The sequence below is a fragment of the Ambystoma mexicanum genome, chromosome 11 (assembly GCF_040938575.1).
Source record: "Ambystoma mexicanum isolate Mex_15411 chromosome 11, UKY_AmexF1_1, whole genome shotgun sequence".
NCBI classification, from domain to species: Eukaryota; Metazoa; Chordata; class Amphibia; order Caudata; family Ambystomatidae; genus Ambystoma; species Ambystoma mexicanum.
The window spans coordinates 262,016,395-262,039,827 of record NC_090934.1 but is presented as its reverse complement, the minus strand read 5'-3'; the positions used below and the strand labels follow the sequence as shown (position 1 = coordinate 262,039,827).

Below are 23,433 nucleotides of genomic sequence, written 5' to 3'. Positions count from 1 at the left end.
CACTGCCGTCACAATCCTTATTGGCTCCTAATTGCCTAGCATTCACTTCATTTTTTGAAGGCCCACAGATCGTATGTCCATCAAATTTAGGGAAAGGTTGGTCTCCAACAGTTTTTCCTGCAATTTCCATCAGGAAAATAACACATTGGCAAGCAAGCTGCAGGCTGTATAAAAGAATACTGTGGAAAGCAGATTATGTGTGGTAGAGGAACGAGAGGCGTAGGTGTGACACTGGTGGTGTTGACTGGAGATGGTGCACTTTAATTGTTGCTTCAGCGAAAGTATAGAGCCAAAAGAAATGAAAGACAAGAAAAGCAGAGTTAGCCGATCCTTACGATCATGATCCGGGAGCCTGACAAATCTATAGAATACTGCCTTTGGCACACATCAACCTGGACGTGCTCCTTGCATGCACCTTTTACAGCACTCCTGCTGCAGAGCCCAATCATTCACATTTTAAGTACATGCACAGCACAAAAAATAGGATACATGTCTACTGAAGGACAATTTCCTCAATTGGTTGACAAAAACTCATCCCCCAGTTCCTGTTTATTGACATACAAATATAACTATGTGAAATGCCCTTATGCTCATCACATACTACTCCATGTCCTTTTATTTATTTATTTCTGATTACCAGTGCATCCCGGGCACCCCATCCCACACTGCAGCCGGCTTTTAGTACAGTCCCACTGCCTTACCCGAGATGAACGCTGCATGCACTCTCTGCGTTAGTCCACTGTCTCTGATGCACCTTCTCGGCATTTAGCAGGCTTTGCCCTATGACAGCTGTCCAAAGCATTTCTCAAAAGTTTAGATACTTGCTTCGGTGGTGATTATTTATCGCAAGGGCCCCCCCGAACTACCTTCCTAATCATTGGCTTCCCACCACCATCGCATCCCTGACTTACTGGTGTACTTTAATCTGTTTCAATTGTGTACAATATCAGGGAATCCCTCTGGCCAAAGACACTGTCCTGCTCTGTCCAGCTCCCCTGCACCAAGGAAAAGCCTTCAGTCTGCCCACCCACCCCTCAACCTCCTCTAATCCCCATCCTGATCCAGCTCCCTTACAGCCTTATTGCCACAGAGCCCCTGGAGACACTTTTTTGGAATAAACTCTTGCTCATCATGAGTTGAGGAATGACCAGTGTAACTTGCCGTCCATTATTTGGCAACTGGGTAAACCTATCGACCAGTTAGGTGGCTAGCAGGAGACACAAAAACACAGCCAGTAGGCATGAAAACTGTTTTCCGATTTCCACTGAGAAGCAAGCATTTAATCTCGCTGGGGTTTCATTGGATTAAACCTAAACCCAGAAAGTGTAACCTCTATCAAAACAGTTCTTATTTCTCTACAATGCAATGCAATGTGCAGACCATCATTTAAATCAGTAAAAGTGCACTTACAACATAGCGACCACCCCCACTAAGACTACCGCCCCACCCATAAAAGGTGCCCTCATTAACGCACGCTCCATAATAGCCCATGCCACAGACATAGCAGACCTCATTCTAGCAGAAGATTTAGATTTTTTAGCCATAACTGAATCCTGGCTTCACACAGCTGCAGGTCCAGCCCTATCACTAGCCATCCCCAATGACTACACCATCCTCCGAGCGGATAGAACAGAATCTAGAGGTGGTGGCCTGGCCGTAATTGCCAAAACGCACCTCAACATTAGACTTGACTCCTCTACCCACCTCCCATCATGTGAATCACTCACAGTTAAGTTGCCTACTGCCAATTCCCAAACGATATCCATTCACTTACTCTATAGACCTCCTGGACCCTTAGGATCCTTCGAGCAAGACCTCAGCACCATCCTCACCAATAACCTAAAGTACTCCTCCAAGTGCCTCCTCTTAGGGGACTTCAACCTAGGCTTTAAAGACCCCAAAGATCACCAGGCCACCCTCATCAACAATACTCTGTCTGAATTAGGCTTTACACAAAAAGTATCTGGCCCCGCCCCATAACAAAGGGGGAACCCTTGACTGGGTAGCAGACTATAACTGCGCGGCCTCCATCACTAATAACTCCCCTCAACCTTGGTCTGACCACCATCTCCTCTCCTTTACACTCGAAGCTTCGAGCCCCATCACCAACAATGTGCTAGCCACAGCCATCCACACGAGAAGTAAGAAAAATATCACAGTGGAAAAATTGATCACTCTCATACTCCCAACGCTTAACCAACTCCCTGCTACTTCCAACCCCTACGACCTCGTAGAAGGCTATAACAAAACCATGTGCACAGCCTTAGACTCCATTGCACCATTAAAACTAAGAAAATGTAAACCGAAAAAGCACCTCAACCAATGGTTCTCTAGCCACCTTAAAGCTCTTAGATTAGAAAAACGCAAAATGGAACAAGCCTGGAGAAAGTCTCCCACAGACCATAACAAGTTAGTGCTTAATAAAATAACGTCCAACTACAAAAAAGAAATCATAGTTGCCAAAAAAGAATCTTACAACCAGAAAATTGCACAATCCAACTCCAGCACCAAAGAGCTGTTTACGATCATTAAAGAACTGGAAACACCGGTGCTACCTCCAGACACCTGTGTGAAGGACAAACAATGGTTCACGAGTGTCCAAAATGCCCTAAACAATAAAGTCACAGGCCTACAAACTAAAATTAAAAATAAGAAAGAATCCATAGCTAAACCAACCAACCCCACTAATATTGCCCCGCGCCCCACACCCCAACACCCCGACCCAACTCCACTCGCTTCAGCTTTTCCAAAGTCTCCACTCTTGAAGTGGAAAAAATCATTCTCAGCCTAAAACCATCCAACTGTCAGAGCGACCTTTGCCCCCCACAAATCATCAAAGATGCAGCAAGAGACCTCTCGCCATTCATCACCAAACTCATTAACGCCTCCTTCTCCTCAGGTACCGTCCCCAGCAACCTTAAAGAGTCCTGGGTCCTCCCCCTTCTCAAAAAGCCCTCTCTTGACCCCTCCATTCCCACTAACTACAGACCTATTACCACCGTCCCATTCCTGCTCAAGATATTAGACAAGACAGCCTACCAACAAATCCAAAAATACCTTGAAATAAACCATCTCCTAGGTATTCGGCAATCAGGCTTCAGACCCCAACACGGGACAGAAACAGCCCTTATCGACCTAAAGGCTCAAATTGACACCCTTAGAGACAATGGGAAAACTGCTTTATTACTTCTCCTGGACCTCTCAGCGGCATTCGATCTAGTTGATCACAAAATCTTATGCAATCACTTGGATTCAGCTGTCCACTTCTCCCAAGAAGCCATCGGCTGGATCGAGTCATTCCTTAGCAACAGATCCATGCGTGTCTTCTCCACCTCTGCTGCCACCGACCCCATCACATGTGGAGTCCCCCAAGGTTCATGCGTCTCCCCCACACTGTACAACGTGTTCACGAAGCCCCTGTTTGATGATCTAGATGGTCTGGGTATCACCTACACTAATTACGCCGATGAAACACAGATCCTCATCCCGTTGACGGGAGATTACAACCATGATTTGGCCTTGGTGAACAAGGTGTACCTCATCATCCAAGCATGGATGGCTTGTCACAGTCTATGCCTGAATGATGACAAGACTGAACTCATCATCCTTGGCTCCACCTCAAACCTAACCAAATTGGACCACAACTACTCCAGCTTCATTATAGACGGGAACCCGATCAAGGTAGCCAAAGAAGTGAAAACTTTAGGAATATACATCGACTCCTCCCTCTCCTTCCATAAACAGGTTAGCTCTATGGCATCCTCCACGGCCTACACATGTAAGCTTATAAGAGCAGCCAAACCCTTCTTATCCACCCAGAGCTACATTATGTTAGCCAGAGCTCTTGTATTATCAAAACTGGACTACTGTAATGCCCTCTACGTAGGAGCTAGCAAGCGGGTCACTAACAAAATACAGACGCTACAAAACAACGTTCTCATAGTAGCGCTCAGCATCCCCAAGAGAGAACACATCTCTAACATTAGGAGATCCCATAATTGGCTCAACACTACAGATAAAATCCTGCCCAAAGTAGCCTCACTAACACACGGCAACAATGCTGCCCCCGCTACTTAGTTGATAGAATAAGCAAATACACCTCTAATAGACCTACCAGAACCTCCAACGCAAACCTGCTCACAGTTCCCAGGTTCAAACGCTTCAAAACGGGTGGCAACAGCTTCCAGGTGAAAGCAGCCCAACACAAACTCCCTACCACCCTCTCTAAGGACAACCCAAACTTACACACACTTTAAACGCAACTATATACATTGGTTAAAGAACAATGACCATTAATACCATCCAGCCCACTGCACCGCTGTATACTATGTAAATATGTTTATTTGTAAATTTGTAAACTTTTTGCCTTCCATTGTAATCTTTGTAATCACTGTAATGCACTGTAACCTGTAAACAAGCTGCGAATAACCTTGTTGCTCCTGCGCCCCAATACCCTCGGGTCTGGTGCGCAATGCAAATGAATAAACTAAACTAAATCATATAATGCTCGGACTACAGTCAACTGAGATCTCACATAATCAAAGTGCGTTAAAGGCCTAACAATGGCAGTTAAGTGCTATACAAATATCGTGACATAACAAACGTTACCTTAGCTTGATGCAGGTCAACACCATACATGGATAGCTTTTTGGCATTCTCAAGAAATTCAAGGTCTGCTTGAGCCGGAGTCATTGACCTTCAGGAATAAAAATGGTACAGCGAATTAAGCCACAAAATTGAGATTTGTCAAATGATTCATAAAATCTGCAAGAAAATAACCCATCACCATTGGTCATAAAGCATTTACATTCAAACTTCATTGGTCACCACCAGATGTGCAGACCTTAACAGAGTACGTTCCTTTTCTTCCAGTGAGGTGGCAGTAATACTGTCCAATTATAATAAGTAGAGTGAACTTTTTAAAAGAAATACACAGGTCTTCTCAAGTTCAAACATTCTTCATTAGGTTGGTCTGGATGGGTGAGAGAATCTCCTAGAGGGAGTAGGGAAATTGAACTAGAAATAATAAAAGCTGTTATGGCCAGAATGGGTCAACTCCAGGTCTATCAATTGCTTAACTAGTGAAAGAATCTTGCTAGAATTCCCCACTATAGAATAGGCGCAGGAATATACCACCTTACTCTTTATTTCAATCACCTACCAGCAAGTACGTCTTCCCCCTCTTTTAGTGTAATTGTCAGACCAAGATGTGATCATCCTCTAGCCGTGGCCCCCTTCCTTGGTCAACAAACAGATTTCAGTATATTCCTGTTAAATATTTCTTCTCCCTTGCTTAGCTCCCTTGTCATGGTGCGATATTGTCCCTCTACAGTCAAGGGTCGCAGTCATCTCAATTTTACAACGGCTAGATACTCTCACCATCTGGCTAGGATGCCCTCCTGTGTACCATATGAACATACACCTTGGTATGTTTCCAGGTATTGCTCAAACTCTGAGCCACCGATTTACATTTTTGCAGAAGGGTCTATCTTGAGTTCACCAAGACACTGTCCTCTGCATAGCTCTCAATTTTTGTCACACCCCATAGCAGTTGAAGACACACGATTTTGCTTTTGGCGGGTGATAGCCCATTCATTTATATGGATGGGTAGGGGGCTTGGCAGGTGAGAGAGCTGCTTTCAGGCCGGGTGACACCCGCCAAAAGCGTTTAGTTGAGAGGTATGCCACTGGGATTGCATTTCTGCATTCTTGCTGCTGCTCACCTTCGGCTCATTTAGCCCTCTGCAGATGCCTATGCAATTGCATAGTCATCCAAAGTAACTTGATTATATAATAAAGATTGCAACTGCCAGATAGTCTCATTGGATGGCTAGACATAACCTCTTTGGCTATTAGATAAACTCATTATGTAAATGGATCAATCTCTTCAGCTAACTACTTCGGCCACTGGATGATTTCATCACATTCAATGCAGCTAGAATACTTATTGGTTTAATTAGATTCATTGTGCTGCTAGAGAACTTAACTTTGTTGCTAGACTATCTTGCTGCCAGATCATTCCGCGACATAACTAGTTTCACTTTTGCATTCAGGAACAACAGATAAATTGATTGCATATCTAGATCAAATCTTTATGGCTCTTTAAGGCCAGAGACAAATCTCATTGCTGGATAATTTTACTACATACGTAGATTAACCTTTTTTCGAGGGCAGTAATCTGCATTACATATCTAGATTAATTTATTTGGATACCAGTGAATTTCTTACTGTAGCGGACGTCTGTTAGGGAGTTTGACTAAAGTTCACCTAAAGTAGGACTATAGAAGCCTCTCCTTTTAGTGTATAGGGATTCAACTCTTAGTATAGGCCTGAAATACCTAAAAAGGTTTGGTAGCTATGGCTGAGCAGCCAGTCTTATTTTAGGAGAGAGAATGGCTGTAGTATAGTACAAAGAGATTTGAGCACAGACAGTCAAAAAGACACTTGCACACTTTACAGTTGCATATAAATATAATTATTTATTAAACATACTAGGCAGTGTTAAGTTCACTTTTCAAAAAAAGAAAATATCCATCAACCAAGTGCGCCAATCCCCTCAAATATATGCACTGTCTAAACCATCTTAGTATAAAGGAATGAACTATTAAATTGTTTTTACAAAAATAGATATCTTATTGTAAATATTGTTCTGGTATGCTGCCAACACGTTTTTCAACCCTTCCACACAGGTCGTCCTCAGGGTTTTACTTAATAATGTTTCCTCAATCTCTCAGTTCCTGACATGACCTGGAAGCGGTCTACCTCCAGAATGCCTATTGGCAAATCCACTGTGTTAGGCAAAAAAAAAAAAAAAAAAAAGGACGGGTAGCGCTATGCATGCAGTTTTACTTCAGCAGGCCATCCCTATCTAGGTTTGAGAGTCTCAGAGTCAGATTGAGGGGCACAAATAACTAAGGCACAGGATGTAGAAAGTCAAGAGTTCCAGGAGAACAAGTAAGTACAATGTTTTTGTTGGGAAAAAGGGTCAGGGGCTTCAGAGAAGACTCCCTGTAGGCGCACAGGTGTTAGGCCTGGCAAGCATGTTTGGGAAAACTCCGAAACATACGAATTAGCACTCCAGCAGCACAGGAACAGCACAGCAACTCTAGGCAAGTTCAACCAAGAGTCTCACAGTACCTTTAGCCTGAAGAAGAAGGATTCAGGCGTCTGCGAAATTCTGGCACCAGAAATGTGCATGAGAGCAAGTCTGCCCCCCCCCCCCCCACTGGAGACACGTGGACCCTGAGGGGTGTGTGTCATGCCTTCTTTCCCTCAGAGGCTGTCGCGGAGGAGGGGGACTGAAAAAAGCACTCCCTCCTCCTTTTTGTTGCTTGCACCGATTTGGATTCGGCTAGCGGCAGGCTGCCTAGACTCCCTTCCTGGAAGCCGCAGAACTCTCCCCTAGTCGGAGCGCTGCTCTGACTGGGTGTACGATTTGGGCGTGGTCTTTGTCAAGGTGGATAAAGACTTGGCCGTCTGTGAGCCGTTTTTCTTTTTGTCCAGCTCCTCGTCCGTGGTGGAGTGGAAGAGGTGTCCCCCCCCCTCTCGAACGGCTGGTCTAATATGCGTTCCTGGACGTCCGGGTTGAATTTCGTTGGACGGAGCCAGGCTGTCCTTCTCATGTCCGTGGCGAGACAGATGGCATGGCCAGAGGTGTCAATATGGGCCACAGTGGATTCCATGAGGTCCTGTGCCACCAGCTTGGCCTCCACCAGTCCCGCCTTGAAACGTGATTGGCTCTGCGAAGGGAGTTCCGGGAGGATGTCTGCAATTTCCCCCCATAACCTTTGGTTAGCGGCAGCCAGCATGGTATCGGCCTGACGAAGATGCAAGGACGCCTTGGAATACAGCTTCTTCCCGTAAGCCTCCAAGACGTCTCCTTGCCTAGCAGCGTCGCCGAGGAGGAGGCTGAGGACGACTGAGGCTTGGAGTATAGTGATGCTGCAGCGATCACTGCGGAGTGCGGCTGAGGATGGGCCGATAGCAAGAGTGTATCCCCTCCATCTGCCTGTACTTCGCGTCCAGGCGTCGATTGACCGGCTGGACAGAGTGGGGCTTGAGCCAACCCTTTTTGGCCAGGGAGACTACATCGGTCTGCAGAGGAATTCCCGTTTTGGCAGAGGGGCATCTCGTGAGAACCTCAGCAAGCACCCCCTCTGCCGGTTGCTCGACTGGGGTTGAGGTAGGCCCAGATACTCCGAGAGCCCTGCAAGACGTTTGTGGAAGGCATTGGCTGACAAGGGCGTGTCCGGGTCCTCGTCCTCATCCGTATCCTGTGGGTCAGGAGGATCCTGTGTAGGTGGGGGAGTAGCGGGTGACGGAGGCTGGGGTACAGGGACCGGAGCCAGAGGCTGTCAAGGAGGCTGGTACGGAACCGACTGAGGAATCAGCTGGGGGGCCGGCGGCAGAGGCTGCGCTGTGACCGGGGGCGCCAGCGGAGGAACCTGTGGTGCCGGAAGAATTGGAGGAAGCAAGTCCCTGATGGCATCCCTGAGGATAACCCCCATCCGAGGGAATTTCATGAGTCCGAGGAACCTCTCAAAGAACCTTTCTACACAGGCCAGAGGCGTGGTAGGGGATAATGACAGGGTAGCAAGAGGCTGCTGGAGCCACTGCATACCCTGCCCGTACAGACGCAGCGGGAACCTGCCCTGCGCAAATTAAGGATAGGCTGTAGGCCACGTACCTGGTCGAGGCCAGTCCTACCTTGACACTCGTTCCTCGCCAAACTCCTGGAATGGTGTCGGACAGGTGCTGATGTCTGGCGCAGAGTCCATTTTGTCGAGCTACCTGCCACGTGCCCGTGTCGTATTGCTCGGCTCGCTGGGCCCAGCCTCCTCCAAGACTCGAGTGTGGATCGCGAGGCCCACCCTGCTCCTCGGTCCTAGATCCGGTAGGTGTGACACCCTCGGCCCGGTAGAGCCACGTTTCAGTGCTCCCTCAGACGTATTGCCGGTACTACGGTGTGGCCCCTCGGACATAGTGCCGGTACAAGGGCGGAGTCCCTCGGGTGAAGACCCGGTAAAAGAACCTTCCGGTTCCTCAACACTGTCACCTGCAGGCCGGTAACTGGAGCAGCCTCGGTGCATGTGCTGATACAAGGACCTGAGCGGTCCCTCCCGCGCGGGTGTGTCCTTGGGAAGGAGTCTCCCTTGCGGGGTGCGATGGAAAATAGAGGCCCTACATTGGGCCTGGATCGATGTTTCACGAAGTTCTTGAGGTCCTCTGGAGGCGACTTCTGGAAAGCTCCCTCAACCTGGCAAGTATGTTCTTCAGCGACCTCAATGACAGGGCTTTGCACGCTGTACAAGCGTGCCAACCGTGGTCTGGTCCAAGGCAACGTAGGCAGAGGGAGTGGGGGTCTGTCACAGGATGAACACCTGCTGAACCCTGTGTAAATCGACATGCGCCGGGGAGGAACGCGACTCCTGCGACTGAGTACCTGAAAGAGAAAAAACACAAAAAAGACAAAGAGAAGAAGTATCCGCACGTGGAATTACATGACCGAAGCCAAACCCAGGAGCGCTGGTGAATTCGGCCCGTTTTCGTCGACGCGAAAAAGGGGACTGAGGTGTGGCACCAAAGGGCAGAGTCAAGGCAGCGCATGCTCCGAGAGCCGCACCCCCAAGCGCCTCCAAAGTTAAAGGGGAAGAAGGGTTTTTTTTGGTGAAAAAGGTTCTGTCTCCCGTCCCTTTGAAGGGACACCCCTGCAGGTTGGAGGAAAGGGGACGGGGCGTAAGAGTAAAGGGTGGTACACAACAGCAGATGGGCACTGTGCCCACTTTCCCAAGGTAAAAGGATGCACTTGGGGGGGATTGCACTAGAATTCACATCCCAGCAGCAAACTCTGGTTACTTGCTATATGCTGGCCAGTTGGAAGATATTGAAATATGCATACAGTCTATGAAACATATCCTAAACACATTTAAAGGGGAGATGGAATTGGAGCTAGGACAATGTCTTAAAGGATTATTTTGGGGCAAAGAGGTTGAAAGCTGAAGGTCCAAGATGGTTTCAAGGTCCTGTGATTGCAGGACAGCACAAAGATGCAGGAACAAATCCTTCAAATGATCGTTGTAAGTGGCAGGAAGCATATCATCATTCAGTTTAAGGACTATCCAAATTGTAGTCAATATTTTGTTATCAAATATCTGTTGAAAGTGAGGGGAAAGGCAAGTACATAGAACAAAGGGGTTGGGTGTGATCCTTGGCCAATCAATGCCAGAACCCATGGGATCAGTAGTTGACATCTTTTAAAGAGTAGAAGGCTAGGGAGAGACTTTACCACATCCACTGGGTGTGGGGGTGTCTCTGATCATTGATAAGGAGCAGTTGATTCTGTTTTTATTGCTATGTACATGCAGTGGAAACAAATATTATTCTGGATGACTTCTGATAATGCCTCCTTCACCAGCTAGAATACCTTGATTCTCTGGCACAGTGGTTTGTAAAGACACAAAATCCATGAAAAGAAATGGCTGTGCGCAACTTGAAGATTTCCCCCTGACCACCAGCATTTGCCACTCATGGTTTACAGCAAGGCTTGGTCAATCAAAATGTAAAGGCTTTGACATTACCACCCCAGCGTTCCCCATTAGGGCTTCATCTGCAACACTGCTTCTGAAGTCTTGTATGAAGAACACAACCAATCTTGACTGCACATGTTAAGGCTGAAGTAACAAGTCCTCAGGCCCAGTTTTATGTGCACATGTGAAATGTGTACGTGTTTAAATTCACTGGCACAGCCAATCATACACCACTTAGCACCCATTCGCCCTAAACAGTTTTACCTTTATGAACAGGCAAGTGTGATTTCTTGAAATGCTTGCATGTCTTGCCACATCTTGCTGCACAGGTTTTTGGTCTCCTAAGAACAAATACTTTAAATTTCACAAATAAGATTCCCTTTCACTCCGAGGGCTCTTGGGTATATTTTTTCTCATTTTGATTGGCATCTGTTTTCTGTTAAGTGCTCCCGGGTAAAGCTTAGCAGTGGGGTATTTTCTGGAGTTTAGTAAAAACAAATTAAGTAGGATCGACTGGTGAGAACCTGAAAGTCATTAACCCCTTAACTTCTGAGTGTTTTACCTACCAGTGTGGAGCCCTTATTTGGAGAGCAAATTTAGCGTTTCTTCAGAAAATGCCAATAAAACGATGTACAAAGAAGCCTGTGTTTTTTCCCTTTAAGAGCTAGGAACAAATCGTTTGCTGTTCTGAATTCGCAATTTTCCAGGCTTCCAAGAACAGGTTGAGTGGAAACAAACATTTTTATAAAAGTTACCATCAGTTTTGCGAGAGGTAGGCGATTTTCCCCCTTTTTTCCAACAGGACATGCGCAGACAGAATGGAAGAGAAGGGTAGGAAAGCTGAATGGGAAGACAGAAATGCATACATTTCTGAAAAGAAAACAACATCCCAAGTTTAGGAAGGGATCATTTGCGCAGATCAGGCAACAACTATGAAGGTAAAATTCCCATAGTTTGGGCCTGTAAGGTAATGGGCTTCTGTGAATATTGAGAAAAGCAATGCACCGCTAAATTCGCCCCCGACTCTTCTAGTTAGGATATTGCACATTTTTCATAATGTTTCACAAAACAAGCAATACAACAAGCCAAAAACTGAGCCATGGTACACAGGATCTTTATGCTGACGGCCTAAACAGAAGTACTTGGCATGTGAATATAAGGAAAACAAATGTGGTGAGGAATGGCAAGCATACATTTTTTGAAAGAGCACAGGCAAACCTTTTGAAGCATAGGTGACTTTGTGCAGGTTACAAAAGGTGCAGTGCCTAAAGCAGCGACTAAATGTAGCTTACATTCGGGAAATGAAAGGGTTGTGTAACCAAGTGCAGTAGCAAATGTATGAAAACGTTATCAAAACCAAGAGAAAATAACAAATATTCTACTTTCCCACATTCCCACAGGTGTCCCGACAAAAACGGTACCTCACATGTGTGGGTGCCCCTACTTGGGCGCAAAGAGAAGGCTAAACCACTGGTACATCAAATGCCCTGGGGAAGACTGGATTTGGCTTTGTGGACAACCCTGGGGGCTTGGGGTGTCGCAGCCACCAAGGAAAACGGGGGACCCCAAGCATTTCTGTAAAGAATACACCCGTGGGACTCCACAGAGGTCTGACTTAGGTGAATCGCCCTAGAATTTATTACCCACAAGGCCCAGCAAAGTCCAAAATGTAGTTGGGAAAAAAACAATTTTTTTAGACATTTGCCATGAGGGACCCACCAAAACACGCCAGCAACACCACATGTCCTACCTTACCACATTCCCACAGGTGTCCCGACGAAAACCGTACCTCACATGTGTGGGTGCACAAAAATGGTGCGGAAAAGAAAAAGTGTTGACCGTCCTCAAGTCTAGCGTCGGCCATCCAGAACTCCAGGATGGTCGGAGATGATGCCTCTGGCCTTGGGAGCCTGCCTTCCATGTGGGTCGACTATCCTCAAGTCCAGTTGCAGTTATGGGGAGCCCCGGGAGGGTCCCCATTCTTCACCCGATGGAAAATCTGTAACACAGCCCAGCCAGAGGTGCAGCCTGGGCTTGCGGACGGTTGACACACATGGGAGACAGGTGCCCAAGGCCGGAGACATCACCTCCGACAATTCTGGAATGCAGCCAAGTGAGAACTCCACAAGGGTTGGAGGTGATGTCTCTGGCCTTTGGCATTCGTCTCTCAAGTGAGTCTACCATCTCCAAGCATAGCGGCAATCCCAGGGAGCCCCGGCAGGGGCCCCCATCCTTTCCCAGAGGGAGAACTCTAGCGCAGGCCAGCCAGAACTCCAGTATAGGCGGGGGTCCCCTGCCTAAGGCGGCCGTCTCCTACGTGGGTGGACCATCCCCAAGTGCAGCAGCAGTCGCAGGGAGCCCCGGCAGGATCCCCATCCCTTGCTGGATGGAAATTCTGTAATGCAGCCCAGCCAGAGCTCCAGGATGGTCAGGGGTGAAGTTCCTGGCCTTGGGCGACTGTCCCTCATGTGGGTTAGCTTTTCCCTCAGGGAAGGGATGGGGAATCTGCTATGGCTCCCTAGGACTGCTGCTGCACTTGGGGATGGTCGATCAACTGGGAGACAGCCGCTCCCAGGGAAACACCAATGTTCTACTGGCATGGTGGGCAATTTGTGGCCTGAACCTGCAATTGTGTCCCAGCCCACCAAAATACATCCCCAGACTACCCACCACTGCACACTTCATCAACAATCCAGCCCCAGTCCCACCCACCCCACCGACAATGGGCCCTAACCATAGAATAAAAAGAAAAAACGACTTCCATGACGTAGATGCTTCTTGCGTTAAAAACCTCTGTAAATAAAACAAACATTCATTATATGTAGTCAGCCCAGCAAAAACAAATCATGACTATCATGCTCTGATCACTGCCACCCCCTTTCAAGCCATCTCTGGTGGTCTAGTCACCAAGCAAAACACATTTGATTACACTGCCAATCTGCCCCAGGGAGGGTTAAATTACATGTCCCATCCATGTGGGGCAGGATGCCACCCCCACCCCTTTCATACCGGCCATTCCTCGTGGTCTAGTGACCCCCAGTAAATACACGTGCCCCTTCCTAGGGGCAGATTTCCGGATTACACTAGAAATCTGCCCTTAAGAAGGGCTTCATAACATGCCCCCCATCAATTTGGGTTAGGGGGGGGAAAGAGGGCCACCCCCTTTTATATTAAAAAAAATCCCTGGTGGTCTAGTGGGCACCCACCCCCCAGAACAACCCCAAAATAAAAGTGTTTTTCTTCTTTTTTTTGTTTGCCCCTTCCCAAGGGGTAGATGGGCACATTATTGTACCCATCTGCCCTGAGGGTGAGCTAAACGTATTGCCCCATGCCTTAGGGACTGGAGGGGGGCCACATACACTAAGCAGCCCTCTCACCCCCCACTTCAAAAAAGGATCCCTGGGTGTCTGGGGGCATAGCTGGCTGCAGATCGAGTGATCCGTGCCCAACAATGCTTCAAGGAAGATCAAAACGGCATAGACATGCCAGAGATCAAGGGAGGTATGTACCTTCCATTTCACTGTTGCAGTACGAAATGGCTGCAGCAGTGACATTTACATTGTGTCACGTCAATGTGCATTACGCATGCTGACGTCAAACTGAAGGAAATCCAATCCCCGGGCCGTGAAAAGGAACCTCCTCCTCACAGAGCCCAGGGTTAGCACTTAAGGGGTTGAAGAAGAGGTTGTCTCCAAGAAAATAAGGCTAAGTCAGTGTCAGATGAGCAATTCGAAACAGTCATGATAGTTTTAGCAATGGAGTAGTTTTAGTAATGGAGAGCAGTATTGTAGATACCATCAAAGTGGTAATGTAATCTCTTAATCCATCCCGATCAATAGAGGAATACTCAGATATTTTGTATTTGTAAGTGAAGGTAAAGATCAGGAATGTGTCTTGCTCTTTAAAGACCACACTTCCTTAGGGGAGCAAAGATCTTCAGTGCTTTAGGAAACAGAAAAGTTGACCACGCCCAATAGATTACAGAATACAATAATATATAAGGCACTGCAAAGATTTGTAAAGGTCTCAATGACCATTTGAATTTTGAGTTCTTTTATAAATAAATGTTACAGAGAAAATGTCAATCTTGTATAAACTCTGCTCAGGGAATCCTAACACACACTGAGGCAGAAAATGTTCTAAGATGGCCGCTGGACATCTGGGCCTAGCCGCCGATCTTTTCATGGTCATGATGGAAAACCGATGAACAAGGTATATAATACAAACACTGTAAAAAGGGGTTTAAAAGAATAGGTTTTCTGCAGTAGTCAAGGGTTCAGCACACCAACTTTAAGTACTTTCTTGTGTACATTAACCAGCCTTGCAGCACCGACAGTAACAACCTCTACACTCTTCAGCAGCCTACAACCGTTACTTCACAGGTTCTCAATCAAGAACCTTTCCCTACTCCATATTCTGTGTACATTCCATTCTACTTATGAATTATGTAATGCAACACATCTCCCATTTCCACAGCTACTAATTATAACATCCCCACTCCCCCAATATAAATTTTAAATCCCTAAAAGTATTTTATAATTATGTGAAATTGTTTTATACATAAACTGTTATAAACAATATATATATATATATATTTTAAGGCATCAACTAAAAAACTACTGAGTGGACAAAGCTGATACACATTTTTTCAAACTATGCACATGAATTAGACCAATTAACTAAACTACAAACATTAAAACAACAACTTTGCATTATATGTGAAGATGCAGTGTCAACACTTCATACTATAATCATTGAATGGTCCAGGCATCGCACATACCCGCCTGGGACATTCATTCGCACCAGTTATTTTTACTGGCGACGCATCCAAACACCACTCATTATGTATACTGTGCTCCTCCACATCTCCCACTAACTTCCTGCATTCAGCACTGCACAAAACTTCTCTTTCGTCATTTCCTTGAATAAGAGCACTAGGTTCCTCCATTGCTGTCCCCTTTTCCCATTAGTATGCTGCCAGGCACTCCAACAGTGCACATGGTTTTTTTCCTTTGCAATATGAACTTGCACCAGGTGAACATGACCTCTGTATATTCTGTCCAAATTTCATGTGGAATCATCCTCTATTGTAACAGCTTTAGAAAAAACGTCCACTACCTTGGTGGGATCAGTGCATTTGGTCACCACATTAGTTGCTGCCTTTCCCTTCTCAAACCTCAGTACAGCACCCACTTTTTACTCTGTCAACATTTTCATTCTTAGCCATCCATAGTTCTGTTAATCTCTGGTGAATCGCATGGTTTTCACCACCTCTTTAGGACATATTACATGTATCCAGGAGGTATCAAGTACAGAATTAGGTTCTCTTCTTCTAATCAACACAAATAGGGAGACTCCTGTTAACCGGTAAGGTGACATCCTTGCACTCCATATTTTTCCCCAAAGATTCTATTGCCTTCAAACCATTCCTAATCACCAATTCCACAGTTTCTACAATTATTCTATTAAATCTTTTTACCAAACCATTAGTTTGCGGGTGATAATTTGCACTGAACTGCCATTTGATCCATGCATTCCTGCTACACACAGATTCTTTCATTCCGAAATTGTGGCTCGTAATCACTATTAATCTCTTCTGGACACTGACTAATACTATGTCGCCGTCCCTTCTCCCCAAGGGGGAGACCCTTTCCATGAGGCAAGGGAGGTGAGGCCGCTACCCGATAGTCACCCTGGGGGTGGTACAGAGTGCATCGACCTCATGGGGAGGTATTTCCCCTCTGGGATACAGGGAGGACATCATGGGACCACGCTGTATAATCAACCATCACCCAGCTTTCTCCCCTCACCTACCTCTTATAAAATAAGTTGCAACATGTATTTATGTTGCAGCAATAGTATCATGTTACTGGGATGAGGAAGAATAGGGCTGACTCCACTGAAATAGCTCCTCAATATACCGAGACAAGGGAGCGTAGGGTAATGATAGTAATGTATGTAAATATGTCCCATGTAAAGTGCTTTAGATTAAAGCGCAATACTAAAAAAACCTACTTGAAATATATCTCAAGAATATACATAGTACTGGGACAAAGAAGAACTTAATCTACCCAAGGGAGTTTCCTATGATAGGTACAGGAACAAAGGAGTTGTGGAACCATGAAGAGTACTCCTCACAATGACCATTCTAGTGGTTACCGGTTTCCCATTGGTCCAAGTAGAATAGAAAAGCAAGAGACTCAGGAAGAGGAAGTCAATCCTTCTCTGGAGGCACCATGAGCAAGGCAAGCATTGTGCAGACAGAAGAGCTGAACCTGCAGCTATAGACCGGGACGTGGCAGAAGATGAGAGAGTGTCCCTACTTGCTTTGAAGAGGACAGAAGGCTGAAAGAGGCTGAGGCTGCTGGCACGGAAGAGCACTGGAGAAGAATGTCTAGCAGTTACACGCAGCCGGGCTCCCGAGAAGTGCTGGGGAGCCGCATATGTCAACACGTAAACCTGAAACAGCAGAGAAGAACCATCGGAAGACGCGAGGAAGCCCGAGACCGAGATGAAAGACAGAGGACCTCAAGGGCACTGCAGAAGCCAATGTTAAGAGGTTTGGGACCCGAGAGAAAGCAGCACAGAAACAGAGGTCTGGGTCCCGAGAAGCCAGTAAAGGTGTTGAGGACCTGAGAAAGAGAAAACAATATGAAGGGGTCTGGAACCCAAGGATAGGAAAGCGTAACAATAGTGTCAAGGAGGTGGAGGAGAGAAAGTATTCCTGGTATAGGAGTGTACCAGGGATATTGTGAAGAACCAGTCAAGTACACAGAGGACCTCATTATGAGTCTGGCAGTAGATGTGCCGGTAAAAACGGCACGGCTGTGTCAGAGTAATTTTTTTCCGGCGCCCGGCAATGGGGATTTACCGAGGCATTACAGCCCTGGCAGTCCCGGTAATTGCCCATTGCCAGGCGCCAGAAAATATTACTCTCCATTCCCATTCGAGTCCCATTGGACTCAATGGGAATGGGGAGGACGGATGCGCCAGCACCATTAATGAATGGTGCTGGCGCATCCGTCAAGGTCTGCAAGCGGGTGCCTTTACACCCGCCAGGTCAGACCTGGTGGGCGGAAAGGCACCTGCCCGCAGACCTTGTAGTTTTCCGGTCTGTTAACAAAAGGTGCCGGTAGCTTACCGGCACCATTGTTACCGGATCGGCAAACTTGTAATGAGGCCCAGAGACAGTATTCCTAACAAGGGGTGTACCAGGGGTACTGTAAAAAAGCAGTCAAGCACATCCAACCGTGCATGAAGACAAAGTCCTTAAACAAGCCCTTTTCTTCGTTGTGGTACCTGGTAAGGTCGAATACCAATACCAGGTCTGGCCAAGTGAGTCACTGGAGGGGCTCAACGGGGGCGACAGAAAGGCCAGGGGAAGGGAGACATTCCCCCTACTTGTGAACTGTGTTTGTCCAGAAGAAATTAGCCATTCTTCTGGACTCAGAAGAGACTGATCCAGTTTTGTTCATTTGTAAGCCTAAGGGTTAGAAATAGAATTTGGACACAAGACGGTGGACTTCTTAGTTATGAACATTCTGATAGTTCCTTCATTTTTGTTAAGGCAGACAAATCCCTCTTAGAGTTAGGGATAGTTAGGTTTCCTTCTTTCTTTTGGTATAAATATAAAGGTCTTTACCCACAAGCATGCCACCTGTGTGCCAGTCTCCTCCTGCCACACCCTTACATCCCTTTAACACAAGTTACAAAAACGGATTCCGACGTGATGACCTGTGATACTTGTTTGACTTCTGGCCACTTTGAAAAGTAATCTACTACTTGACTCCTTCGTCCTAAAATTATGACACAGACCCTGTATACCCAGAAGTTTCCAGGTATCTGTTGGATGCAAAAATTATAAGTTACTAACTGTAGTGACTAACGTACTCCTAGTCCACAGTCCCCTTTCCTCCATACTGAATGGTCATCCCTCGCTAGGGTCAAGAGACAGAATCTTTCTTCACCAGAAAAATCATCTTCCCTTTTAAATTTAGATGCGTGTGGGGGCGCGGCCCAAGGAGCATACTTTCTCCTGACTACGCCCACCAGCCCCACTCCTCAGTCCCCTTTGACGCGTCGACAATATTAACATTGCCTAATGACACCAGTTTTATTAGGGGTAGTACAGTGGGATGTAGGGAGGAAAGGGGACTATGGACTAGGAGTACGTTAGTCACTACGATAAGTAACTTATAATTACTCCTACATCCCGTCCCCTTTCCTCCATACTGAATGGGGAATACAACTGAAAGTAGCCCCAGGGTGGAGAGTTGCCCCTCTTAAGAAAACAAGTTCCCTAAAACTGCTTGACCAAATGCTGCGTCTGACCTGGAGCTGGCATCCAAGCAGTAGTGCTTGCAGAAGGCCGAGGGCGTAGCCCATGTGCCGCCTTGCTGATGACCTGCCACGGGACGCGCCTCTGGAAAGCAACCGCTGTGGCCTTAGCTCTGATGGCGTGGGCATGCATATTTGCCGGAAGAGGCTTGTGCTGCCCCTCATATGCCTCCTTGATGGTGGCAACATCAGGTACACAGGGGTTTGGGAACCGCCACTTTCCATTCGCTCCTGCATCCCAGAATAGGGACAGCACTGGGAGACCAGGGAGAGCCACACAGTTACGAGGGAAGCTGTGGCTTAGCCGGCAGTTACCCTGGTGACTTCTCAATGCGTGACGATCGTGCGCCTAAGGTCACGTGATTCGCCAGGGGTCACGTCACCGGTCACCAAGGAAACCAGCATAAATGTGCACAGATTACGCCAGCCGTTGCTTCTCAGCTGTTTTCCGGCCGGCATTTGGCGTTCTTGTGTGTTTCCTACTATTGCTCCTGTGTTACCTGACCTTGATTTGCTTGTCTGGACTGCACCTGGATTATCCTCTGGTTCTTTGCTGCCCGTGTTCTTCTCCTTATCCTTCTCCTGGTTTCCTACTGTGTACTTGACCTCCAGACTGGCATTTTGGACTGCTTTTGGAACTTCCTTGTGCTCTGTTGAACTGGACTTAACTTGCTCCTGGATAAAGTTCTGTGTTTTTTTCTTTTTACTCTCTACATTGGATTACTCCTTGCTGGTACTAACTGCTGGAACTCTCCTAAATCCTGCACTGCACTTCTTCGATCCCATCCACGGTTCCCTATAGGTAGGTGGTTTACTTGGCCCAGTGATTTACCATTTGGTTATTAACAGTGTCCATAACGTTGCTCTGTTCCTTTTCAGATACCTGGGAATCCAGTGCTGATCTTCTAGCCCACCTGTGGCCTCAATCGGTCAGCAAGTGAATATTGCCTCTCTGACTATTGCTTGGGGACGGAGGTACTTTAGTCCTCGCAGTAACCCACGTCTTGACACTCCCCATTCAGGTGAAAAGAGGAGAAAAGAATGCGGGGTGAGTTCTAAGCACCACCTTGTCCTTATGAATAGTATAGGGCTCTGAAGCCACCAGTGCCTGGATTTCATGACCCTGCATGCAGAGGCAAGGCCCACCAGGAGGGCTGTCTTAATGGTGACTAGCCTGATGTCCGGGGACACCATAGGTTCAAATGGTTTATGCGCCAGGGCGCCCAAGACCACTTTGAGGTCCCACAACGGGTGTGGCTTCTTGATAGGCAGGTAAAGCCTGGTCATGAAAATACCTCCTAATCCGAGTTCCGATAGGCTCCGTTGGCCACCACATAGGTGCAGCATATGTCTACCTGCACCCCCAAGTGTACGAGGTGTGCAGAGAAGGATAGCACGTTGTCCAACGTGCAGGTCAGTGGATCGATCTCCTTTGATTCCGCACAGTGACAAAACCTAGTCAATTTGCTTTTGTACTGGCTCCTGGTAGCATCGCTCCTAGCACCTTGTATAATGCCAAAGTTAACCTGTGAAAGATGCAGATGCCTTAGTGTGACCTGTTCAGGTACCACGCTATGAAGGGTAACTTCTGGGGGCGGGGTGGATGACCGTGCCTCCCTGCTGAGAGAGTAGGTGGAAGGTGCACTGGGGCCTGACCCGCTAGACTGAAGTTCCGAGAACCATGGCCTTGCTGGCCACCACAGAGCTATCAGGATGATACAGAGGTGCTGGGCCTCCCGGATCTTGCAGATTACCCTTTGGACGAGAGTAGTGGGAGGGAAGGCATACACGTTCATGTTGTTCCACTGGATCTGCATCGTGTCACTCAGAGAGCCCCATCCCTGTTCCTACCAGGACACGAACTGAGGGCACTTCCTGTTGTACCAGGTGGCAAATAGATTCACCGAGAATGTACCCATATGCCTAACATCCCCTGAAGGACCTGTTCGTACAACTGCCATTCGTAGTTACCAGCACACAGCCTGCTGAGCCTGCCCGCCTCCAGGTTGGACTCCCCCGGGAGGTGAATTTCTGCCAAGTGCATGTTGTTTAACAGAGCCCACTCCCTGATGCAGACTTCTAGAGTGCGGAGGGGAGGAGACCTGGTGCCATCCTGCTTGTTCGTGTAAAACATGCTGGTGGAGCTGTCCGTTTGTAGGAGGAGCGTCTTGTCACTGATTATCGGGAGGAAGGCTTTGAGAGCGAGCCAGATGCCCATCAACTCGAGCCAGTTGATGTGGGCCGCCTGTTCCTGATGGGACCATACCCAATGGACACTGTGGCTGTCCAAGGTAGCTCCCCAGCCCTCTAGGGATGAGTCTGTGGTGATGGTAACTTGCAGTGCTGGCTGACGAAAGGATTGCGGTGCTGGCTGAAGAAAGGGCCTGCCTATCCGCAGGGTGTCACCAGACAAGGCCCTGGTGGAGATGAAGTGGGATGCTGACCAGCTCAGCCTGGGAACCCTTCTCCTGACTCCAGGAGGCTGCGAAGTGCAACTGCAATCGCCTCATTTTGAGCGCTCGTATATGCCACTGCCAGGAGGCATGCTGCCATGATGCCCAAGAGCTGTTGGTACCACCAAGCCGAGGTCACTGCCCTGCTGAGACAATGCCCAGTGGCCCTCTTGATGGCTGGGATCTTGTCCTCTGAAGAGAAAATTCTCTTGGAGCTCGTATTCCAGAGAAGGTCCAGGAACGTTGAACGTTAAACTCTGCGTGGGCTCCAGCTGTGACTTCTTGAGATTGATGGAAAATCCCAACTCGTGCAGTGTATTCATGAGGGCGGAGGCGGTGTGGTGGACTGCCTTCGGAGACCTTGCCCTGACAAGCCAGTCGTCTAGGTATGGCTAGACGTGGTGGCCCTGAGCAGGGCTGCCACCGCGTTCATCTGTCTTGTAAAGACCATAGGGGCTGAATTGAGGCCAAATGGATGGAAATGAAAACCCATGATCCTGAACCTCAGAAAGGAATTGATGGGGTTGCCAGATCGGAACAGGTAGGTAGGCATCCTTCAGATCCAGGGAGCACATCCAGTCTCCCGCGAAAAATGGGCCTCATTATGAGTCCGGCGGTAGCTGTGCCGGTAAAAACAGCATGGCTGTCGCCAGAGTCATTTTTGGGGATTTACCGGGGCATTCCGGCCTCGGCAGTCCCGGTCAATCCTCATTGCCGGGCACCAAAATATTCTTCTCCCCATTCGGGTCCCATTGGACTCGATGTAAATGGGGTGGACGGATGCACAAGGCACACGCTCGCAGAACTCGTAGTTTGCCGGTCCAGAAACAACGGTACCGGCAAGATTACCGGTACCATTGTTTCCGGACCAGAAACTTAGTAATGAGGCCCAATGTCCCTGCTATAAGCAATGGGGTAACCATCTTGAACTTTTGAAGAGGAAGGGAAAGGTTCAAGGTGGAAAGGTCCAACACAACTCTCAGTTCTGCATGGTTCTTCTTGTGTATGGTGAAGATCCGTGAATAGAAGGCCAGACCCCGCTGGGAGGCTGGGACTTCTTCCACTGCCTGACTCTCTACAAGGGAGTACATTTCCGCTAACAGAGTTGCTGACCCAAACTGTGGGAGCAGAGCGGAGGAGGGAGGAGAAGGAGGGATGGGTAGCAGGAAGCCCGTGGATACTACTGAGAGGATCCAGGGGTCCAAAAACCTTACATGCCATTGTTGGGAGTGAAGGGCAAGCCTGCCCCCCACCAGAGACTCGTGGATCTGGATGGCCGTGTCATGCCTTTTTACCCTCTGACGCTGAGGCTGAAGAGGGGGGACTGAAAAAAGCCCTTGTGCGCCGCCTTGTGTTGCTTGCGCCGGTGCTGGTTCGGGGATCTGTCTGGTTGCCTGGACAGTCTTTCCTGGATGCCCCGGAAACCTCTGATGGACCGACCCTTGTCTGAACGCTGGTGCGTCTGGCTATATTCCTTGGGAGTGGCCTTACTGAGGATGGATGATTTAGCAGTCTGAGAACTGTTCTTCTTATCCAGTTCCTCGTCCATAGGGGAATGGAACAGATCGCCACCCTCGAAGGGAAGGTCCAGCAGGCGCTCATGGACGTCCGGGTTGAACTTTGTCGCCCGTTGCCAGGCCGTTCTTCTCACGTCTGTAGCGATGCAGATGGCACGACCTGAGGTGTCAATGTAAGCCACCGTGGACTCCATTATGTCCTGCGCTACTATCTTGGTTTCCGCCAGCCCCGCCTTGAAGTGAGCCGGACTCTGCACCGGAAGTTCGGTAAGAAAGTCATGATTTCCCGCCAGAGCCTTTGGTTGACAGTAGCGAGCATAGCGTCTGCATTGGACTGACGAAGATGAAGGGAAGCGTTGGAAAAGATTTTCTTTCCGTATGATCTTCTCCTCCTTACCCAGGAGTGCAGAGGCTGATGTAGCCGAGGACGATTGTGGCTTGGAGTAGATTGAAGCTGCAGCGATCACTGAGGAGTGTGGCTGGGGGTGTGCCGACAGCAAGAGGGGGTTCCCCTCCATCTTCCTAAACTTGGCGTTGAGGCGCCTGTTGGTCGGCTGTGCCGAATGAGGTATAAGCCATGCTTTTTTGGCAAGTGCCACC

At 48.0% G+C, this 23,433-nt stretch overlaps 1 protein-coding gene across 11 annotated transcripts in view; it reads right to left on the bottom strand.

The window, feature by feature from the left end:
• The window catches only part of EPB41 (erythrocyte membrane protein band 4.1), a 2,030,480-nt gene that overhangs the window by 1,206,080 nt on the left and 800,967 nt on the right, over positions 1–23,433 (bottom strand). For all 11 annotated transcript variants that reach the window (XM_069622988.1, XM_069622989.1, XM_069622987.1 and 8 more), the window contains exon 8: positions 4,609–4,696. In XM_069622988.1, coding sequence (XP_069479089.1) covers positions 4,609–4,696 — 88 coding nt within the window. The remainder of the gene's footprint in view (positions 1–4,608; positions 4,697–23,433) is intronic.